At 44.7% G+C, this 16,381-nt stretch overlaps 1 protein-coding gene across 3 annotated transcripts in view; it reads left to right on the forward strand.

The window, feature by feature from the left end:
* PTBP3 (polypyrimidine tract binding protein 3) overlaps positions 1 to 16,381 on the forward strand; it is a 181,922-nt gene that overhangs the window by 107,000 nt on the left and 58,541 nt on the right. For all 3 annotated transcript variants that reach the window (XM_038770374.1, XM_038770373.1, XM_038770375.1), the window contains one exon: positions 13,414 to 13,581. In XM_038770374.1, the coding sequence (XP_038626302.1) occupies positions 13,414 to 13,581 (168 nt within the window). The remainder of the gene's footprint in view (positions 1 to 13,413; positions 13,582 to 16,381) is intronic.

Raw genomic sequence — 16,381 nt, forward strand, 5'->3', positions numbered from 1 at the left:
CCAAGGTGAGAAGTAGCAGACATTCCAGGTGGAATAATAATAATAACATTTGTTAAGCACTATGTTCCAAGCACTGTTCTAAGTGCCGGGGTAGATATAAGGTAATCAGGTTGTCCCATGTGGGGCTCACAGTCTTAATCCTGATTTTACAGATGAGGTAACTGAAGCACAAAGTGATTTGCCCAAGGGCACATAGCAGACAAATGTCAGAGCCAGGATTAGAACCCATGTCTTCTGACTCCCAAGCCCGTGCTCTTTTCACTAAGCCACGCTGGAGTGGCAAGTGGGATAATCTCAGAAGCACGGGAGTCATACTTTAATCAGTCAGTGATATGCATTGAGCGCTTACTGTGTGCAGAGCACTGTCCTAGATGTTTTGGAATGCACAATACAACAGAGTGGGTAGACATGAACCCTGCCCGCAGTTTCTAGACTGTGAGCCTTTTGTTGGGTAGGGACCGTCTCTATATGTTGCCGATTTGTACTTCCCAAGTGCTTAGTACAGCGTTCTGCACACAGTAAGTGCTCAATAAATACGATTGAGTGAATGAATAGAAGTTTACAGTCTACGGAGTAGACAGAGATTGGGGGAGTCAATCAATCAGTGATATTTACTGAGTGCTTTCTGTGCACGGAGCACTGTACTGAGTGCTTGGTAGACATGTTCACCCGCCACCTGCCCCAGACTGTGAGCTCACTGTGGGTAGGGAATGTGTCTGTTCATTGTTATATTGTACTCCCCCAAGCACTTAGTGCAGTGCTGTGTACACAGTAAGCGCTCAATAAATACAATTCAGAGACTGACTTACATTTCCTGTCTACAAGGAGCTTACTGTCTACAGGGGGAGACAGACTTTGAAATAGATTCGGGATAGAAGAAATAGAGTGTAAAAATATTTAAAAGTATAAAATGTACCGTGGCGGGGGTGGGGGGGGCATCACAGTGCTTAAGGGGTAGATTACCATAAGCATAGTTGACAGTGAGGGAAGGGCCATTGGGGAAATGAGTTTAGTCTGGGTAGGCCTCTTCTGGCTGATGTGATCTTAGGAGCGTTTTGAAGGTGGGGAGAATGGTGGTCTGTCGGATATGAAGCGAGAGGGAGTTTCAGGCCCGAGGGAGAATGTGGACAAGGGCTTGGTGATGGGATAGGCGAGATTGAGGTACAGTGAGCAGATTGGCTTGGGAGGAGTGACGTGTGAGGGTTGGGTTGCAGTAGGAGTTCAGCCAAGTAATGTAGGAGGGAGAGGACAGGTTTTCTGTGAGAGAGTAGAGAACTCAAGATGGGTCTTAGCGGGTGAGAAGAGCAGTCATTCAATCGTTCATTCAGTCGTATTTATTGAGCGCTTACTGTGTGCAGAGCACTATACTAAGCATTTGGAAAGTACAGTGAGCAGTTGGAGAGGTGTCAGTTGAAGCCTATGGTGGGGCGCTTCATTTGGAAACTTACAAGACCAGAACCACTGAAAGTTTTTGAGGAAGGGAGCCCATAATCAGATCAACACCTAACAAAATGATTCTCACTGCTGTTTGTGGAATGCCCAGGAATGAGAATAGGCTAAAGGCAAGGAGCAAAACCAAAAAGTCGTTCCAGTAATTGAGTTCTAAGATGAGGAGTGTGATGGAGTCTCCCATTGTAAATGATGAGCAAGCCTTAGTCCAGGCATGAAGACTTCGGGATCAAGGACCCGAGAGAAGGAGTTGATGGTGTGTTCCCAGTGCCACTTGCACATTCCTGCTGGGGCATCGGGTGAAGCAAGAGCCGGGGTGCGACACAATATGAAGTGTACACATGAAATGTATATACAAAGGCCATTTATGCACCAGGGATCCCAGCATGGTGGCGATTCTGTGCCGTAACACCTTAGAACAGCAGGTGTGTTCTTTGTCGTCCATGTCAGTTGGCTACTTTCAGGAACTCTATTGCATCGTATGCTCCGAAGTGCTTAATACAGTGCTCTGCATATAGTAAGCGCTCAGCCATTGATCGATGGATTGGATTCCTGCTGAGTCCGTCCACCACTCGTGGTTCTTTGGCCAGCAACCTTTACCACCGATAGTATAGCTCCAGTAGGCATTCCCCTACTTCTGGCCATTTTGCTTCTGCAGCGTGGTTAGGTGTGAGTGGAACTTTGAAGGGGAATGCTTGTGTACTGACGTTGTGCTCGTAAATATCGAAGGGAATGGGTAGATACGTGAAATGCTATGGAGGAAGAAGCTGTTTTTGGGGACAGAATTGATGTTGGAAGGGGTAGCAAGAGAGGGTTCAGAGGTGTCCCAAGGTCGGATAGTGGGGGTGTCGATAATTGAGGAGGAGTAGAGGATTCAGGAGAGTTCAGTTTTTGACCCTGTTAAATATGGCGGGGGACGGAGGAAATAGGATATGAAAATGGTATATGAGACTAGAAAAGTATGTGAGAGGTCATGGGCATGTAACATGGGAAAGATCTAGAACTGAGACTTGTGGGGTGGCTTCAGTTAACAGACGAAAAGAGGAAGTGGAGCCAACCAAGGAAATCAGGGAAGATTAGTCAGTACGGGAAGGAGCAAAACAAAGATAGAATCATGTCCTTGAAACTAAGATTGGGCGGACTTTGATTCTGTCGGTTTTCCTCTTGGTCACCAGAGACAGCATCGAAGTCAAGGAAAGACTGCAGCCGAGAAGAGGTTTAGCCCAAAATAAGTATGAAGGCCTTTGTCATAGTGCTTTCAGGTGATTGAAGAGGGTGAAATTGAAATGCAAGAGGGCTTAGAAGAGAGGGGTGGTCAAGAGGAAATGGATGCAGGTGGTGTAGAAAGTAATTCCAGAGGAGTTCTTGGACTTGAAAGGGGCCCGGGATGATATCTGGGGAAATCGTAGGGTCCTAAGATGACTTTTTCAGAAGAAGGGAGATAAGATCCTATTTATTGGGAAGAGGGGAAGGAGCCAGAGAAGAGGGAGAGATTGATGATAGTAAGAGAGAGAGAGAAAGAAGAATGTGGGTGAGGTTTTAATGAGCTGAGGAAATGGGATCTAAAATACAGATGAAAGGGTTTGCTCTCCCTAACAGGAGGAACATCTCCTAACTGACAGCTGGGAAAGAGGAGAATCTGGTAGATGTCAGAGGGCATCCAGACACCAAGGTCTAGACATCAAAGTCGACAAATAGGAACTGGTGGGAGCCCATGTCGGGCCTCGGTCTTCTTGGTTAAATAGGTTACAAGGTCATTAATGGTTCCTACGTTTGGATATGAATATGTGTACATTTGCACATGAGGGCTCTTGCATTGGAGTGGTTGTGTTCCAAGTTAGAGGGAGTGATATTCAAAACCTGTAAACACACATTTAAGCATTTTGGAGATCAGTTATGGTATTATCTCTGCCTTCCTACTAGTAGCTTGTGCAGAACTGAATATTAAATTCTGCTGTCGATTCATGTTTCGTGGGGGTTGGAGGTCACAGAGCAGATTCAGTTACCTCCTTTTCCTGTTTTCCTTTAGTGACAATGCCGTTGCGTCGTGTTGGGTTTTAGGTCATCTGAAGATGATATCCGTGTACTTGGAATAGTCATTTATTTAAGAATTATCTAGGAGAAGCAGCATGGCTTAGTGGAAATGGGCCTGGGAATCAGAGGACAAGGGCTCTAGTGCCGGATCTGCCATGTGTCTGCTTTGTGACCTTGGGCAAGTCACTTATCTTCTCTGTGCCTCAGTTACCTCATTGGTAAAATGGGGGTTAAATCTTACTCCTTCTTATTTAGACCGTGAGCCCCAAGTGAGACAGGGACTGTGTCCACCCCGATTAACTTGGAGAAACAGCGTGGCTTAGTGAAAAGTGCACTGGGGGTATTTGTTAAGCACTCACTATTTGCCAAGCACTATGCTAAGCACAGTGCAGTCAGATCAGACACAGTCTCCTTCCCTCATGGAACTCACACAGTGTAAGGGGGTGGAGGGAGAAGAGTGTTTTGTCTCCATTATTTTCCAGGTCCAGAAACTGGTGCTCAGAGAAGATAAGGGACCTAGTCACGGCCACTCGGCAGGTCAGTGGCAGAGCTGGTATTAGAACCCAGTGTGGCCTAGTGCACAGAGCACGGACCTGGGAGTAAGGAGGTCATGGGTCCTAATCCCTGCTTCACCACCTGCCTGCTGTGTGACCGTGGGCAAGTCATTTCACTTCTCTGTCCCTCAGTTCCCTCTTCTGTCAAATGGGGATTGAGACTGTGAGGCCCACATGGGACAGTGACCGTGTCCAACCCGATTTGCTTGTATGCTTTGTACAGTGCCTGGCACATAGTAAGCTCTTAACAAATAAGCTCTTAACTAGTTACGCGACCCCCCGACAAGGCCCTACTGAGAGCTCACCTCCTCCAGGAAGCCTTCCCAGACTGAGCCCCTTCCTTCCTCTCCCCCTCGTCCCCCTCTCCATCCCCCACATCTTACCTCCTTCCCTTCCCCACAGCACCTGTATATATGTATATATGTTTGTACAGATTTGTTACTCTATTTTACTTGTACATATCTATTCTATTTATTTTATTTTGTTAGTATGTTTGGTTTTGTTCTCTGTCTCCCCCTTTTAGACTGTGAGCCCACTGTTGGGTAGGGACTGTCTCTATATGTTGCCAACTTGTACTTCCCAAGCACTTAGTACAGTGCTCTGCACACAGTAAGCGCTCAATAAATACGATTGATGATGATGATGATGAAATACCACAATTATCCTTATTTAACCCAGGTCTCCTGACTCCCAGTTCTCAGGCAGTGCCCTCCCCATCATCCCAAGAAGTATGAAGAGAGAGCAGATTTGTAATTGTCACTGCATCTCACTCTTAGCTATTGTTGGCAAGATCTAAGCAGGAGTCCTTCTGGACTGGCTACTGAAGAACTTCATTACAGGTGTGCTCCCAGAACTGTGGTGTGGCTTTAGATCATAGCCAGCCCTAGCAGACATTATCTGTGCTACAGTTATGAAAGAGGGGCAGAAAGCACCCACATGACCTTTCTGTTGTTTTCTGAGACCATACAAGAAGGCTTGACACCATCAAGGAGCAGCATGGTGTAGTGGACAGAGCCCGGGCTCGAGAGTCAGGACTTCATGGGTTCTAATCCCGGCTCTGCCACTTGTCTGCTGTGTGACCTTGGGCAAGTCACTTAACGTCTCAGTGCCTCATTCACTTCACCTGTAAAAGGGGGAAAGAGACTGCGAGCCCCACCTGGGACAGGGACTGCCTCCAACCCGATTTGCTTCTGTTCACTCCGGCACTTAATACAGTGCCTGGAATGTAGTAAGTGCTTAACATATATTATTATTAATAACAATCATAATAATGTAAGTTGACGCTCTGAAGTAAGTAAATTTGCCTGACCCAAGAAATTAATCACAATCCTGAGGTTACTTCAGGAGGCTACATTGTTCATCTCAGGATTATGTCGTAGCCTGGTCTTATTCAACTCATTCTAGGCAGCCATGCTGAACGGTGCAACAAGCGAGGGGGTCATTTGTTAGAATCCATTTCTGATCCTCTAGGAAACTCTTCCAACCCAGCAGACCGCAAGCATCATAGGAAATCCTAGAGACAGCCAGCCCTTCAGGAATTGCTATACGTGGGTAATTATTTGAGGCAAACACAAGAAGACATGTAGGTGACTGTGAAATGGTATATGGAGTTTGGTCAATGCAACAGACTGACTTTAAATCCAAATGAAGCTAAGTTTACATGCTGGCGTTCACCAGGGAAACCCTATACTGGACATTTCTGAAGAGCTTCATTGGCAACGTGGAGTTGAAGGGCATCAAACAATCTGCTGTCTAAGCAGTATGCCATCCAGTGATGCACTTAAGGGAAGTTATCTTTTCAAAAATGAGCCGCTTGCCCAATGAATGAGGAGTGCTGGAAAGTCCATAAAAGAATGACAGATCAGGTACAAACAGGAAATTAGGCAGGCCCAAATGGAGTTTGAAGAGCACCTTAAAAGCAGTGCCAAAGACAATAACAAGAGGTTCTTTAAATATATCAAAAGCAGGAAGCCAGTTAAGAAATCTCTGAGGCCACTGGGTGATCATGAGGTAAAAGTACCCTCAGAGATGGAAAGAAGATAGCTGAGAGGCTCAGTGAATTCTTTAGTTCGGTCTTTATCGGGAAAGAAAAATGTTGGAGAGTTTCCCACCCCTAATTTTTTTTTTTTTTTTGTCTTAAACAAGCCAGAGGATGTCTTAGGCCAGATTGACAAACTAGATGTTAACCTACAAGGCAGTGAGACCAGATGGCGTCCACTCAAGAGTTCTGAAGAACTCTTCATCTTCATCACATTATTCTAGACTCTGAGCCCATTGTGGGCAGGAATTGTCTCTATTGCTGAATTGTACTTCCCAAGCCCTTAGTACAGTGCTCTGCACACAGTAAGCGCTCAGTAAATACGACTGAATGAAGGAAGCTGGAGGGAAAGCTACAGAACTTTTGGGTAGAGTGTGCGTCCGATCTTTACAGCACTGTGCCGGAGCACTGGCTTATTGCCAGTGCAACTCCCACCTATGAAAAGCATTCCAGAGGTAATCCTGGGAATTACAGACTGGCAAATCTCTCCCTTCTCTGCCTGGCAAACTGGCCGAATCCATAATTAAGTCTAGGATCAGCGAGCACTTAGCAGAATACAACCTTTGGGGGAAAAGACAGCATGATTTGTGTTAAGGGAAATTGTGCCACACTGGTGCTTTGAAGGGGTCATCGAACATGTGCATCAAGGGTAGCCAGTTTACACAATGTATTTAGATTTTCAAATTTATTTTCACTGAATTCCACTCCAGAAGGTTTTAAAATAACCTGAATAACCCCTGGAATTAGAGGGAATGTTCTGTCATGGGTGGAAAAAGACTGAAAGAAAAGAAACAGAGGGCCACTTTTCAGGATGGAGAAATAGAAATAGTGGTGTCCTCCAGGGAAGTGTGCTGTGACTTATCAGCACCCACGTCCATGGGCCTGTCCTTGTAATGGCATTGCTTACATTCTTATGTTCTGAAGCATTATCATCTCTGCACTTCAATTAATGGAATTGGGTACGTTATTATGTTCTAAAGCCTAACCGTCTACACACTTCAATCTGTGACCTTTGGGCACTTGATATTCACCCCTGTCCCCAACACCACAGCAATTATGTACATATCTCTAAATTATATATTATAACTTATTTATTCATATTAAAGTCTATTTCCCCCTCTAGACTGTAAGCTCGCTATGGGCAGGGAATGTGTCTGCTAATTCCATTGTATTGTACTCTCCCAAGTGCTTAGTACAGTGCTCTGCACATAGTAAGCTCTCAATAAATACAATTGATTACCCTCACTGGTTCACCATCTTCATGTATGTGAAGTCAGCACTGTGTCTTCCTTTCTTTTAACTAAGCGACCCTTAGCATTTCAGCCTTTCTTCATCGGTTCTAAATTCCAGCCCTTTTGTCATTCTTATCATTTTTTTAAATTGTATTTGTTAAGCACTTACTATGGGCCAGTCACTGGGGCAGATACAAGATACAGTTCTTGTCCCACATGGGACTCACAGTCTTAATCACCATTTTACAGATGAGGTAACCCGCTTCCCCCCACCCAGTTCTTTCATGCAGTTTCTAAAACCTGGAGCCCTGAACAAAACAGTTTCTTCATTAGGTTCTTTACCAGTATTTTAATGTACTAAAACATCATTCAGGTGGATTTATATTGAGGTAATTTAAACCCAAGGCAATTTGGAAAGCAATATCTTACGGACCCTGGATCTAAGAACTGAATCCAGTTATTGTATATAGTGCAATTTCCTGAAGAGACAAACCAATGAGAAATCTCGTTATTTTTCGTCTTATATTTGCAGGTAGTGAATGCTGTTGTCAAACGATAATTTGATTACTTACGGAAATTCAGAAGATAATTGGAAAAGTAGATTTCATTATTACCACTTCTCCCTTCTCAGATGTTAATTTTTCAGTTTCACATTTTGCTGACGAAAATGCTTAAACTTTATCTCAGACCTAAATTAGATTTATCTATCTGTGGTTACCCTCAGTTCAGTACCCCTTTTGGATAGAACACTAGTAGGGAATTAGAAAATACCCGGCAGCAAGCTGATAATCCTGGAATACCATCTCCCCTGCCACTTTTTTCCCAAGGGGGCCTCACCACCTCCACCTCCCCTCAACTCACACTCAAAGGTGAGGACTTGGTCTGCTACTTCCCCCCACCCCCCCACCAAATGCAACTTTCAAATAGCCAAACCCCCTCCCTCCTTCGCCTAGAGAAACAGCATGGCCCGGGAGTCAGAAGGACTTGGGTTCCAATCCTGGCTCTGCCACTTGTCTGCTTTGTGACCTTGGCAGGTCACTTCATTATTCTGTGCCTCAGACTTCTCATCTGTAAAATGGGGATTAAGACTGTGAGCTCCGCGTGCGACAGGGACTGTGTCCAACCTGATTAGTCTTTTATCTACCCCAGCGCTTAGAACAGTGCTTGACACATAGTAGGCGCTTAACAAACTCCATCATCAATCAGTTGCCTTCTTTAGGAAGCTCACATCATTCATTCAGTGGCATTTATTGAGTGCTAACTGTGTGCAGAGCGCTGTGTGTATTAAGCGCTTGGGAGAGTACAGTATAGCAGTAAACCAACTCAGTGCCTGCCCACAGTGAGCTTACAGTCTACAGGGACCACTGTCCACCTATGCCACTCACTACAATTAGTTGCAGTCATTTACTGCCCCTTGAGTTCACCTCCAATTTTCTGAGTGATTTTGATGCCGTTCGCAGCTTCCTTCTTTCCTTCTCCCCTTCGTGGCTTTTCGGGAATGTCGTTATCCATGTGAATGTTTCTGATTGTTCCCCCCGCTGCCGGCTTTCTCTCACTCTTAATCTCCCCTGGCCTCTTGCTCCACCTCGGCTACTCACACATGTTGGATCTTATCATCCCAAGCTCTTGTACCATTTTCAACCTCAACAGCTCCGAAGACCACTCTCCGGCCACATTCTCCCAACCTGCCTTCTTTCCCGCATCCCTATAACCCCCTCAAGGCTGTTTTCTCCCCACACTGTTCTCTCCCCACTCCCTCCACTTTCCCCAGGCCATCCTGCCCCGTTTGGACTCCGTACCCAACTTCCCCTCTTGACACAAAAATCCATTCCCTCATCCCCCACTCCCCCTTCTCTCTGTCCATCTTGCATGTGGTCTAGTGGAAAGAGCACAAGCCTAATCCCGGCTCTGTCAGTTGCTTACTGTGTGACCTTGGGCAAGTCTCAACTTATCTGTGCCTCAGTTTCCTCAGTTGTAAAATGGGAATTCAGTACCTGTTCTCCCTCCTACGTAGACTGTGAGCTCTGTGCAGGACAAGAACTGTGTCCGTCCTATTCAACTTGTAGTTACCCCAGTGCTTAGAACAACATTTGACACATAGTGAGTGTTTAACAAATACCATTAAAAACAACAACATCAAAAGAACACCCAGCCCTGAATCACCTCCAGAGAATGATTCCTCCACTCATGAACTTGTGCTGTTAAATCTATTATATTTTACTTTCCCTTGTGCTCTGTATGTAGTAAGCCATCAATAAATCCTATCGATTGAATGATTGTGCAGTTGAGAGCTTCCACTTCCTGTTTCATTCATTCAGTCATACTTATTGAGCGCTTACTGTGTGCAGAGCACTGGACTAAGCACTCGGGAAGTACAAGTCTGTCTAAACTCTTCAAACAGGATTTGTACACTCTCTGCTTCCACCTCCTCTCCTCCTTAATGACTCTCTAAGGCTTTCAATGACCTCCTTCTTGCCAAATCTAGCAGACTCTGTCCTGTTCGTCCTTAACCTCACAACTGTCTTCGACACTATAGATCACCCCCTTCTCCTGAAAACACGATCTAACCTCGGTTTTTCTGACACAGTCTTCTTCTGATGCTCCTCTTACCTCTCTGCCTAATCCTTCTCTGCCTCTTTTGGCAGCTCTTCCTCTCTTCCCCATCCCCTAACCTTGGGTGTCCCTCGGAATGCTTTTCTGAGTCCGTTTCTCTTCTCTGATATTAAATCATCTCTTGTCAATCAGTCAATCAATCCCTCCTCCCTAGACTGTGAGCCCTTTGTGGAACGGACTGTGTCCGACCTGATAAAACTTGTATCTACTCCAATGCTTAGAACAGTGCTCCACACACAGTAAGTGCTTAACAAATTATCAATATTAAGTGCCTTCGAGTCGTTTTCGATTCATAGCGACTCCATGGGTATACTGTCTCCAGAATGACCTGTCCTCTGCCATAATCCACGCACTTTCTAATGGTTCTTCCATTATCATTGTTATGGTCTCTTTCCATCTAGCTGCCGGTCTGCCTCTTCCATGTTTTACCTGGACATTTCCTAGCGCTAGCGTCTTCTCCGGATAATTAGTCCTCCTGATTATGTGCCCAGAATATGCTAATCTAAGTCGAGCCATTTGGCCTTCCAAATCATCAATCGTATTTATTGAGCGCTTACTATGTGCAGAGCACTGTACTAAGCGCTTGGGAAGTACAAATTGGCAACATATAGAGACAGTCCCTTCCCAACAGTGGGCTCACAGTCTAAAAATACCACTTTGGTTTAATTTGCTCTAAAATCCATTTGTTTGTCTCCAGCGTATTCCCAAAAACCTTCTCCAACAGATTTCAGAAGAATGCCTTTAAAAAAAAATCAATCGGTCACATTTATGGAGCTCTTACTATGTGTGCAGAGCACTGTATTAACTGCTTGGGAGAGTACAGTGTAACAGAGTTGGTAGGCGCATACCCTACCCAAAAGGAGCTTACACAGTCTAGTGTCTCTCCCACCCCTCTTGTTATCCACTGTCTTCTGCCACTATTCCCCTTACTTGTGCTCTTTGTTCCTATTAAGCTAGCCTACTCACTGTGCCTTCTTCTCATCTCTCCCACCACCAACCTCTTGCTCACATCCTCCCCACTGTTTAGAACTCCCTTCCCTTTCATTTCAGATGGTCCACTGCTCTCCTTATCTTCAAAGCCCTTCTGAAATTGTATCTCCTCAGGGAGGCCCATTTTACACTCCACTACTGCTGCTGCTTCTAAACACTTAAGGATTCACAATCCCCCAGAGTATATGCATATCTTATAGTCTTCATGATTTCCTCTTGTCTATAACTTAGTGTCTGTCTCCTCCACCAGATTGTAAACTCCTTGAGGGAGGATTTCTAATTCTTTTGTACTCCCCTGAGTGCTTAGTATAGTGCTCTATCCACAGTGGACACTCAAATGCGTTAGATTGATTGATTTGTCTATCAGGATATACTTGTAATAATAATTGTGGTACTGTACAAAGCGCTGGGGTAGATACAAGATATTCGTATTGGACATAGTCCCTGTCCCACATAGGGCTCACAGTCTTAATCCCCAATTTACAGATGAGGAAACTGAGGCTCAGAGAGGTTAAGTGACGTACCCAAGGTCACACAGCGGACAAGTGGCAAAGCTGGATTACAGCCCAGATCCTCTGACTCCCAGGCACGTGCTCTGTCCACTAGGCCACACTGCTTGTTAGGCCCACCCAAGCACTTCATTCAGTGCTCTGCATGTAATAAGCACTCAATAAATCCCTCCCAAGGCAGGGAGCGTGTCTCTTACGTTTTTTGGACTCTCCCAAAGTGCATGGTATAGCGAATGCTCTGCACACAGAAAGTGCTTAGTGTGCTCCATTGATAGGAAACACTTCACATCTATTCTTTTCACCTTTCCTCACGATATTTTTGTGATGAGGACAATGAGGAGGTGGTCTTAACCCCCTTTAAAAGTCACTGTTTTAAAGATGTTGAAACTGAAATTTAGATCTCCACTCAGAAACTCACCCAAAGTTACACAGTGTAGGATCTGGACTCAGTTTGCCCAAGAACTAATCCCAGGCTCGTTCTGCTACACCGTATGTTTTCACCCAAGGTTACAAGTTCTCTAAGTATTTCCAAATAGCCTACAGGGGTTAGTCATTATAGCTGCTGCTTCTTGGGTGACACGTATACACACGCAGACACATTTTCATTGTATAAATACTTAGACATATTTATAACAAGTAGCCTTTAAAAACTGAATATCCTCTAATATCGCCACATTTGCTCATACCAGTCAACGTATTATCATTATCATTTGTATTGTTTTAGGTCACGAAAATTCCTTTCGCCTGTTTGTTGATTGTAGGCAGAGCCATACCTAAAGTATTTTTGCCATTTAAGATCAGGTGCCCATAATGTATGTATATATGTATACATCTGTATTTTATTTATTTATATTAATATCTGCCTTCCCTTCTAGACTGTGGGCTTGTTTGGGGCAGGAATGTGTCTGTCTGTTATTATATTGTACTCTCCCAAGCACGTAGTACGGTGCTTTGCACACAGTAAGCACTCAATAAATATGATTGAATGAATGAATGAATAAAATGCCAGTGCTGTGGAACAATCAATTGATCAGTCATTTATTGAGTGTTCACCATGGCAGATTACTGTACTAAGCACCTGGGAAAGTACATTATAACAGAGTTGGTAGGCACCGCTCCCTGCCCACCAGGAGCTCACAGTCTGGGGCAGGGGGGACGGACAGATGTTCAAATAAGTTAACGATATCTGCATGAGGGCTGAGGGTGGGGTGAATAAAAGGTGCAAATCCAAGTGCAGTGGCGACTCAGAAGGGAGAAGGAGTAGAGGAAATGAGGGCTTAGCCGAGGAAGGCTTCCTGGAGGAGAATTGATTCAATAAGTCTTTGAAGGTTGGGAGAACGGATATGAATATGAACGGATATCTTTCGGATATGAAGAGGGAGGGAAATCCAGGCCAGAGAGGCAGGATTTGGGCAAAGCGGCGGTGGCGAGATAGACGACATCAAGATACAGTGAATAGGTTGGCGTTAGAGGAGCAAAGTGAACGTGCTGGCTTGTGGTACGAAATCAGTGAGGTAAGATCGGAGGGGGCAAGGTGATTGAGTGCTCTGAAGCCAATGGTAAGGAGTTTCTGTTTGACGCAGAGGTGGATGGGCAACCACTGGAGGTTCTTGAGGAGTGGAGTGAACTGATCCAGGCGACGGAGTGAAGTTACAACCTGGGGTGGCGAGAGACAGGAGGCAGGGAGGTCAGCAAGGAAACTGAGGCAGTAGTGAAGGTAGGATAGGATAGGAAGGCGGCATAGCATAAGTGCTATGGCAGTAGTTTGGGTGGAGAGGAAAGGGTGGATTTTAGCAGCGTTGTGAAGATAGAGCCAACAGGATTTGGCGACAGATCAAATATGTGAGTTGAATGAGCGAGATGATTCGAGGATACCGCTAAGATTAACACCATAAAAAAAAAATCAAGGTGAAGGTAATGTTTTATTATCTGTTCACTAAATTGGTGCAGTACGGGTTGTCGAGTAAGTCTGATTTTTGGTTATTGTTCCTTAGCGGGCCCAGGCTGCTCTGCAAGCGGTGAATGCTGTGCAATCTGGAAGTCTCGCCACCCTCAATGCAACTCCTGCTGGAGATAGTGGATTACTTCCGGGGCAGAGCTCTGTTCTCCGAATAATTGTTGAAAACCTCTTCTATCCTGTCACTTTGGAAGTGCTGTATCAGGTAAGGCAGGAGGTTACAATTCATTCATTCATTCAGTCGTATTTATTGAGTGCTTACTGTGTGCAGAGCACTGTACTAAGCGCTTGGAAAGTACAATTTGGCAACAAATCGAGATGTTCCCTACCCAACAACGGGCTCATGGTCTACAAGTGGGGAGACAGACAACAAAACCAAACAAGTAGACAGGCATCAATAGCATCAATATAAATAAATAGAATGATAGAAATTGCAATGTCAGTAAGCGACACGTTCCTGTATTTCTCATTCTGAAACGTTGGAGGATGAAAAAGCTGGCTTTGGTAAACTTCTGAGGATTTAAGATTTTTCAGATTTGCTCTTTGGTTTAGCGGTGTCATTAATCAACATCGCCAACAAGTCAACGCTTTGTATACTGCCCCTCTCGTCTTTTGTTAGTACAGTTTTTAATCCTATTATGAGGTCTATGAGATTAAAGTTTTGGTAACTAAATAATGACAATAAATACTGAGAAATGTACTTTCAGGGGATTAATAAAGAGGAGATGAAGCTGAAAAACTGTAAATCCCGGGAAATGACTTGTGCCAAGGAAGTAATTGCTAGTGAGGTGGTGGGGAAACACCAATACAGACTGTTAACTCGCCTCCGTGGATTCTGTCTCTTGTCGCTGGATTTTGCTGAAACCTCCAAACTGTGAAAAAGCAACGCGGAAGGGAAGGGAAGGGTATCCAGGTCTTGACATGTACATAGTTGTTGGCGTCCAACCCGAAATATAAGGCAGTATGTACAGGGCCTCTCTTGTAGCGAAAGATCTATCTGCGATCACCATCAGAAATGCTTCAGATGCCTTGAAACAAAGCCCTCCTCTGAGTAGCACCGGATGCAATTTTATGTAATTTATTTCATAAACAGTGAATTCACGCATGAGTCACGGCCTCGTGGAAGAAGTGGAGTGCCTCCACTTTTAGGAGACAAAGGCATTCAAGCTCAGAGAAATAAGAGATTGCTGCTCTGAGCCATTCAAGCTATTGGCTAGATTCCCTGGATAATAATAATAATGATAATGGCATTTGTTAAGCGCTTACTATGTGTGAAGCGCTGTGGGGGATACAAGGTGATCAGGTTGTCCCGCGTGGGGCTCACAGTCTCAATCCCCATTTTACAGATGAGATAACCGAGACTCAGAGAAGCTAAATGACTTGCCCAAAGTCACACAGCTGACAAGTGGCGGAGCCTGGATTAGAACCCATGACCTCGGACTCCCAAGCCCGTGCTCTTTCCACGGAGCCACGCTGTTCCTGGATCTGAGAACTACTGTTCCAGGCTCCTTATCCCCGAAGGATGGAGTGGTAGAGCAAGAGTGACTGCAAGAGCACGGGCTTGGGAGTCAGAAGGTCATGGGTTCTAATCCCAGCCTCGCCACTTGTCTGCTGTGTGACCTTGGACAAGTCACTTTACTTCTGTGTGTTTCGGTTACCTCATCTGGAAAATGAGGATTGAGATTGTGAGCCCCACATAGAACGGGGACTGTGTCCAGCCCTGTTTGCTTGTATCCACCCCAGCGCTTAGTACAGTGCCTGGCATGTAGTGAGCCCTTAACAAATACCATCATTATTATTATTTTTACAGGGTTCTGGGAATAAGGGTGGAGGAGGTGAGGGTCTCCAGGGGTGTTCCAGGGAACCCTTCCAGTTGGTGGGGAAAGACTCCCACAGGGACGAACACATCCTGGAAACGGATGCCTGGTTATTCCATTAGCATTGAATAGAATACATGAGGCCTGTGATTTTTTTTTTTTTTTCAGGGACGAGGCCATCCTGAGCTAGGACAGGATGTCTTACATAGAGAAAAAAAAGAGCATCTTCAGGAGCAGGCTGAATATTTTAGTGAGGAGGGCTTAAAACTAGAATTGGCAAAAATGTATCCACTAAAGCCAAAAGTAGGTGAAAGTTGCAGCGATCTGGGATCGGGGGAAACATAGGAGTCTTGGAAAATTCTAGTTAGATGACAAGGTAATTAGGTAATTAGGCGGTAGGGAAAAGGAAAAGGGTACATCTTTGCTCATCAAGGGTAACTACTCCTTTTCAGAGGCCCAGGAAACAGGAGACCAACAGGTGGCGAGTATTTAGATTTAAGTGGAAGTTGAAAAGAATAAAGGGAAAACTGTGGTAGAATTAAGTACATCATAGACCTCCAGAACAAGAGAAGCTATAGTGAAAAGAGCACAGGCTGGGGAGTTAGAGGAAAAGCGTTCTAATTCCGGCTCTGCCGGTTGCCTGCTGTGTGACCTTGGACAAGTCACTTCACTTCTCTGTGCTTCAGTTTCCTCATCTGTAAAATGGGGATAAAATACCTGTTCTCCCTTCCTCTTAGACTGTGAGCCCCATGTGTCTCGATCTGATTATCTTGTATCTATCCCAGTGCTTAGTACAGCGCTTCGCATATAGTAAGCACTTAACAAATAGTATCATTATGCTTGTCATCATTATTATTCATTTAGAAGAGCAATTCAACAGGCCCACAGATGGTCATGAAAGCTTTTTGGATTGTGTTAAGGGCAGGACAGAATGTCAGAAACTAAAAGACTCAACCAAGGCAGACTAGATTCTTACTTAAAGGAAAGAGGTGAGAATGAAAATATGGATGGAGGGCTTGGGGGAGGCAATTACAATGATTATATTCATTATTCTAAGTAAAAGGAGAGAAGTCAGCAAGATACAGAAGCTGTACTTGGGAAAGACAAAATGTATCAATTCTGGGACACATGAAGGAAAGACTCAATGGAAAGAATTTTAACAATTGAAAGAGTCCATGAAAGATATAA

Source organism: Tachyglossus aculeatus, chromosome X3, assembly GCF_015852505.1.
Source record: "Tachyglossus aculeatus isolate mTacAcu1 chromosome X3, mTacAcu1.pri, whole genome shotgun sequence".
Taxonomy (NCBI): Eukaryota; Metazoa; Chordata; class Mammalia; order Monotremata; family Tachyglossidae; genus Tachyglossus; species Tachyglossus aculeatus.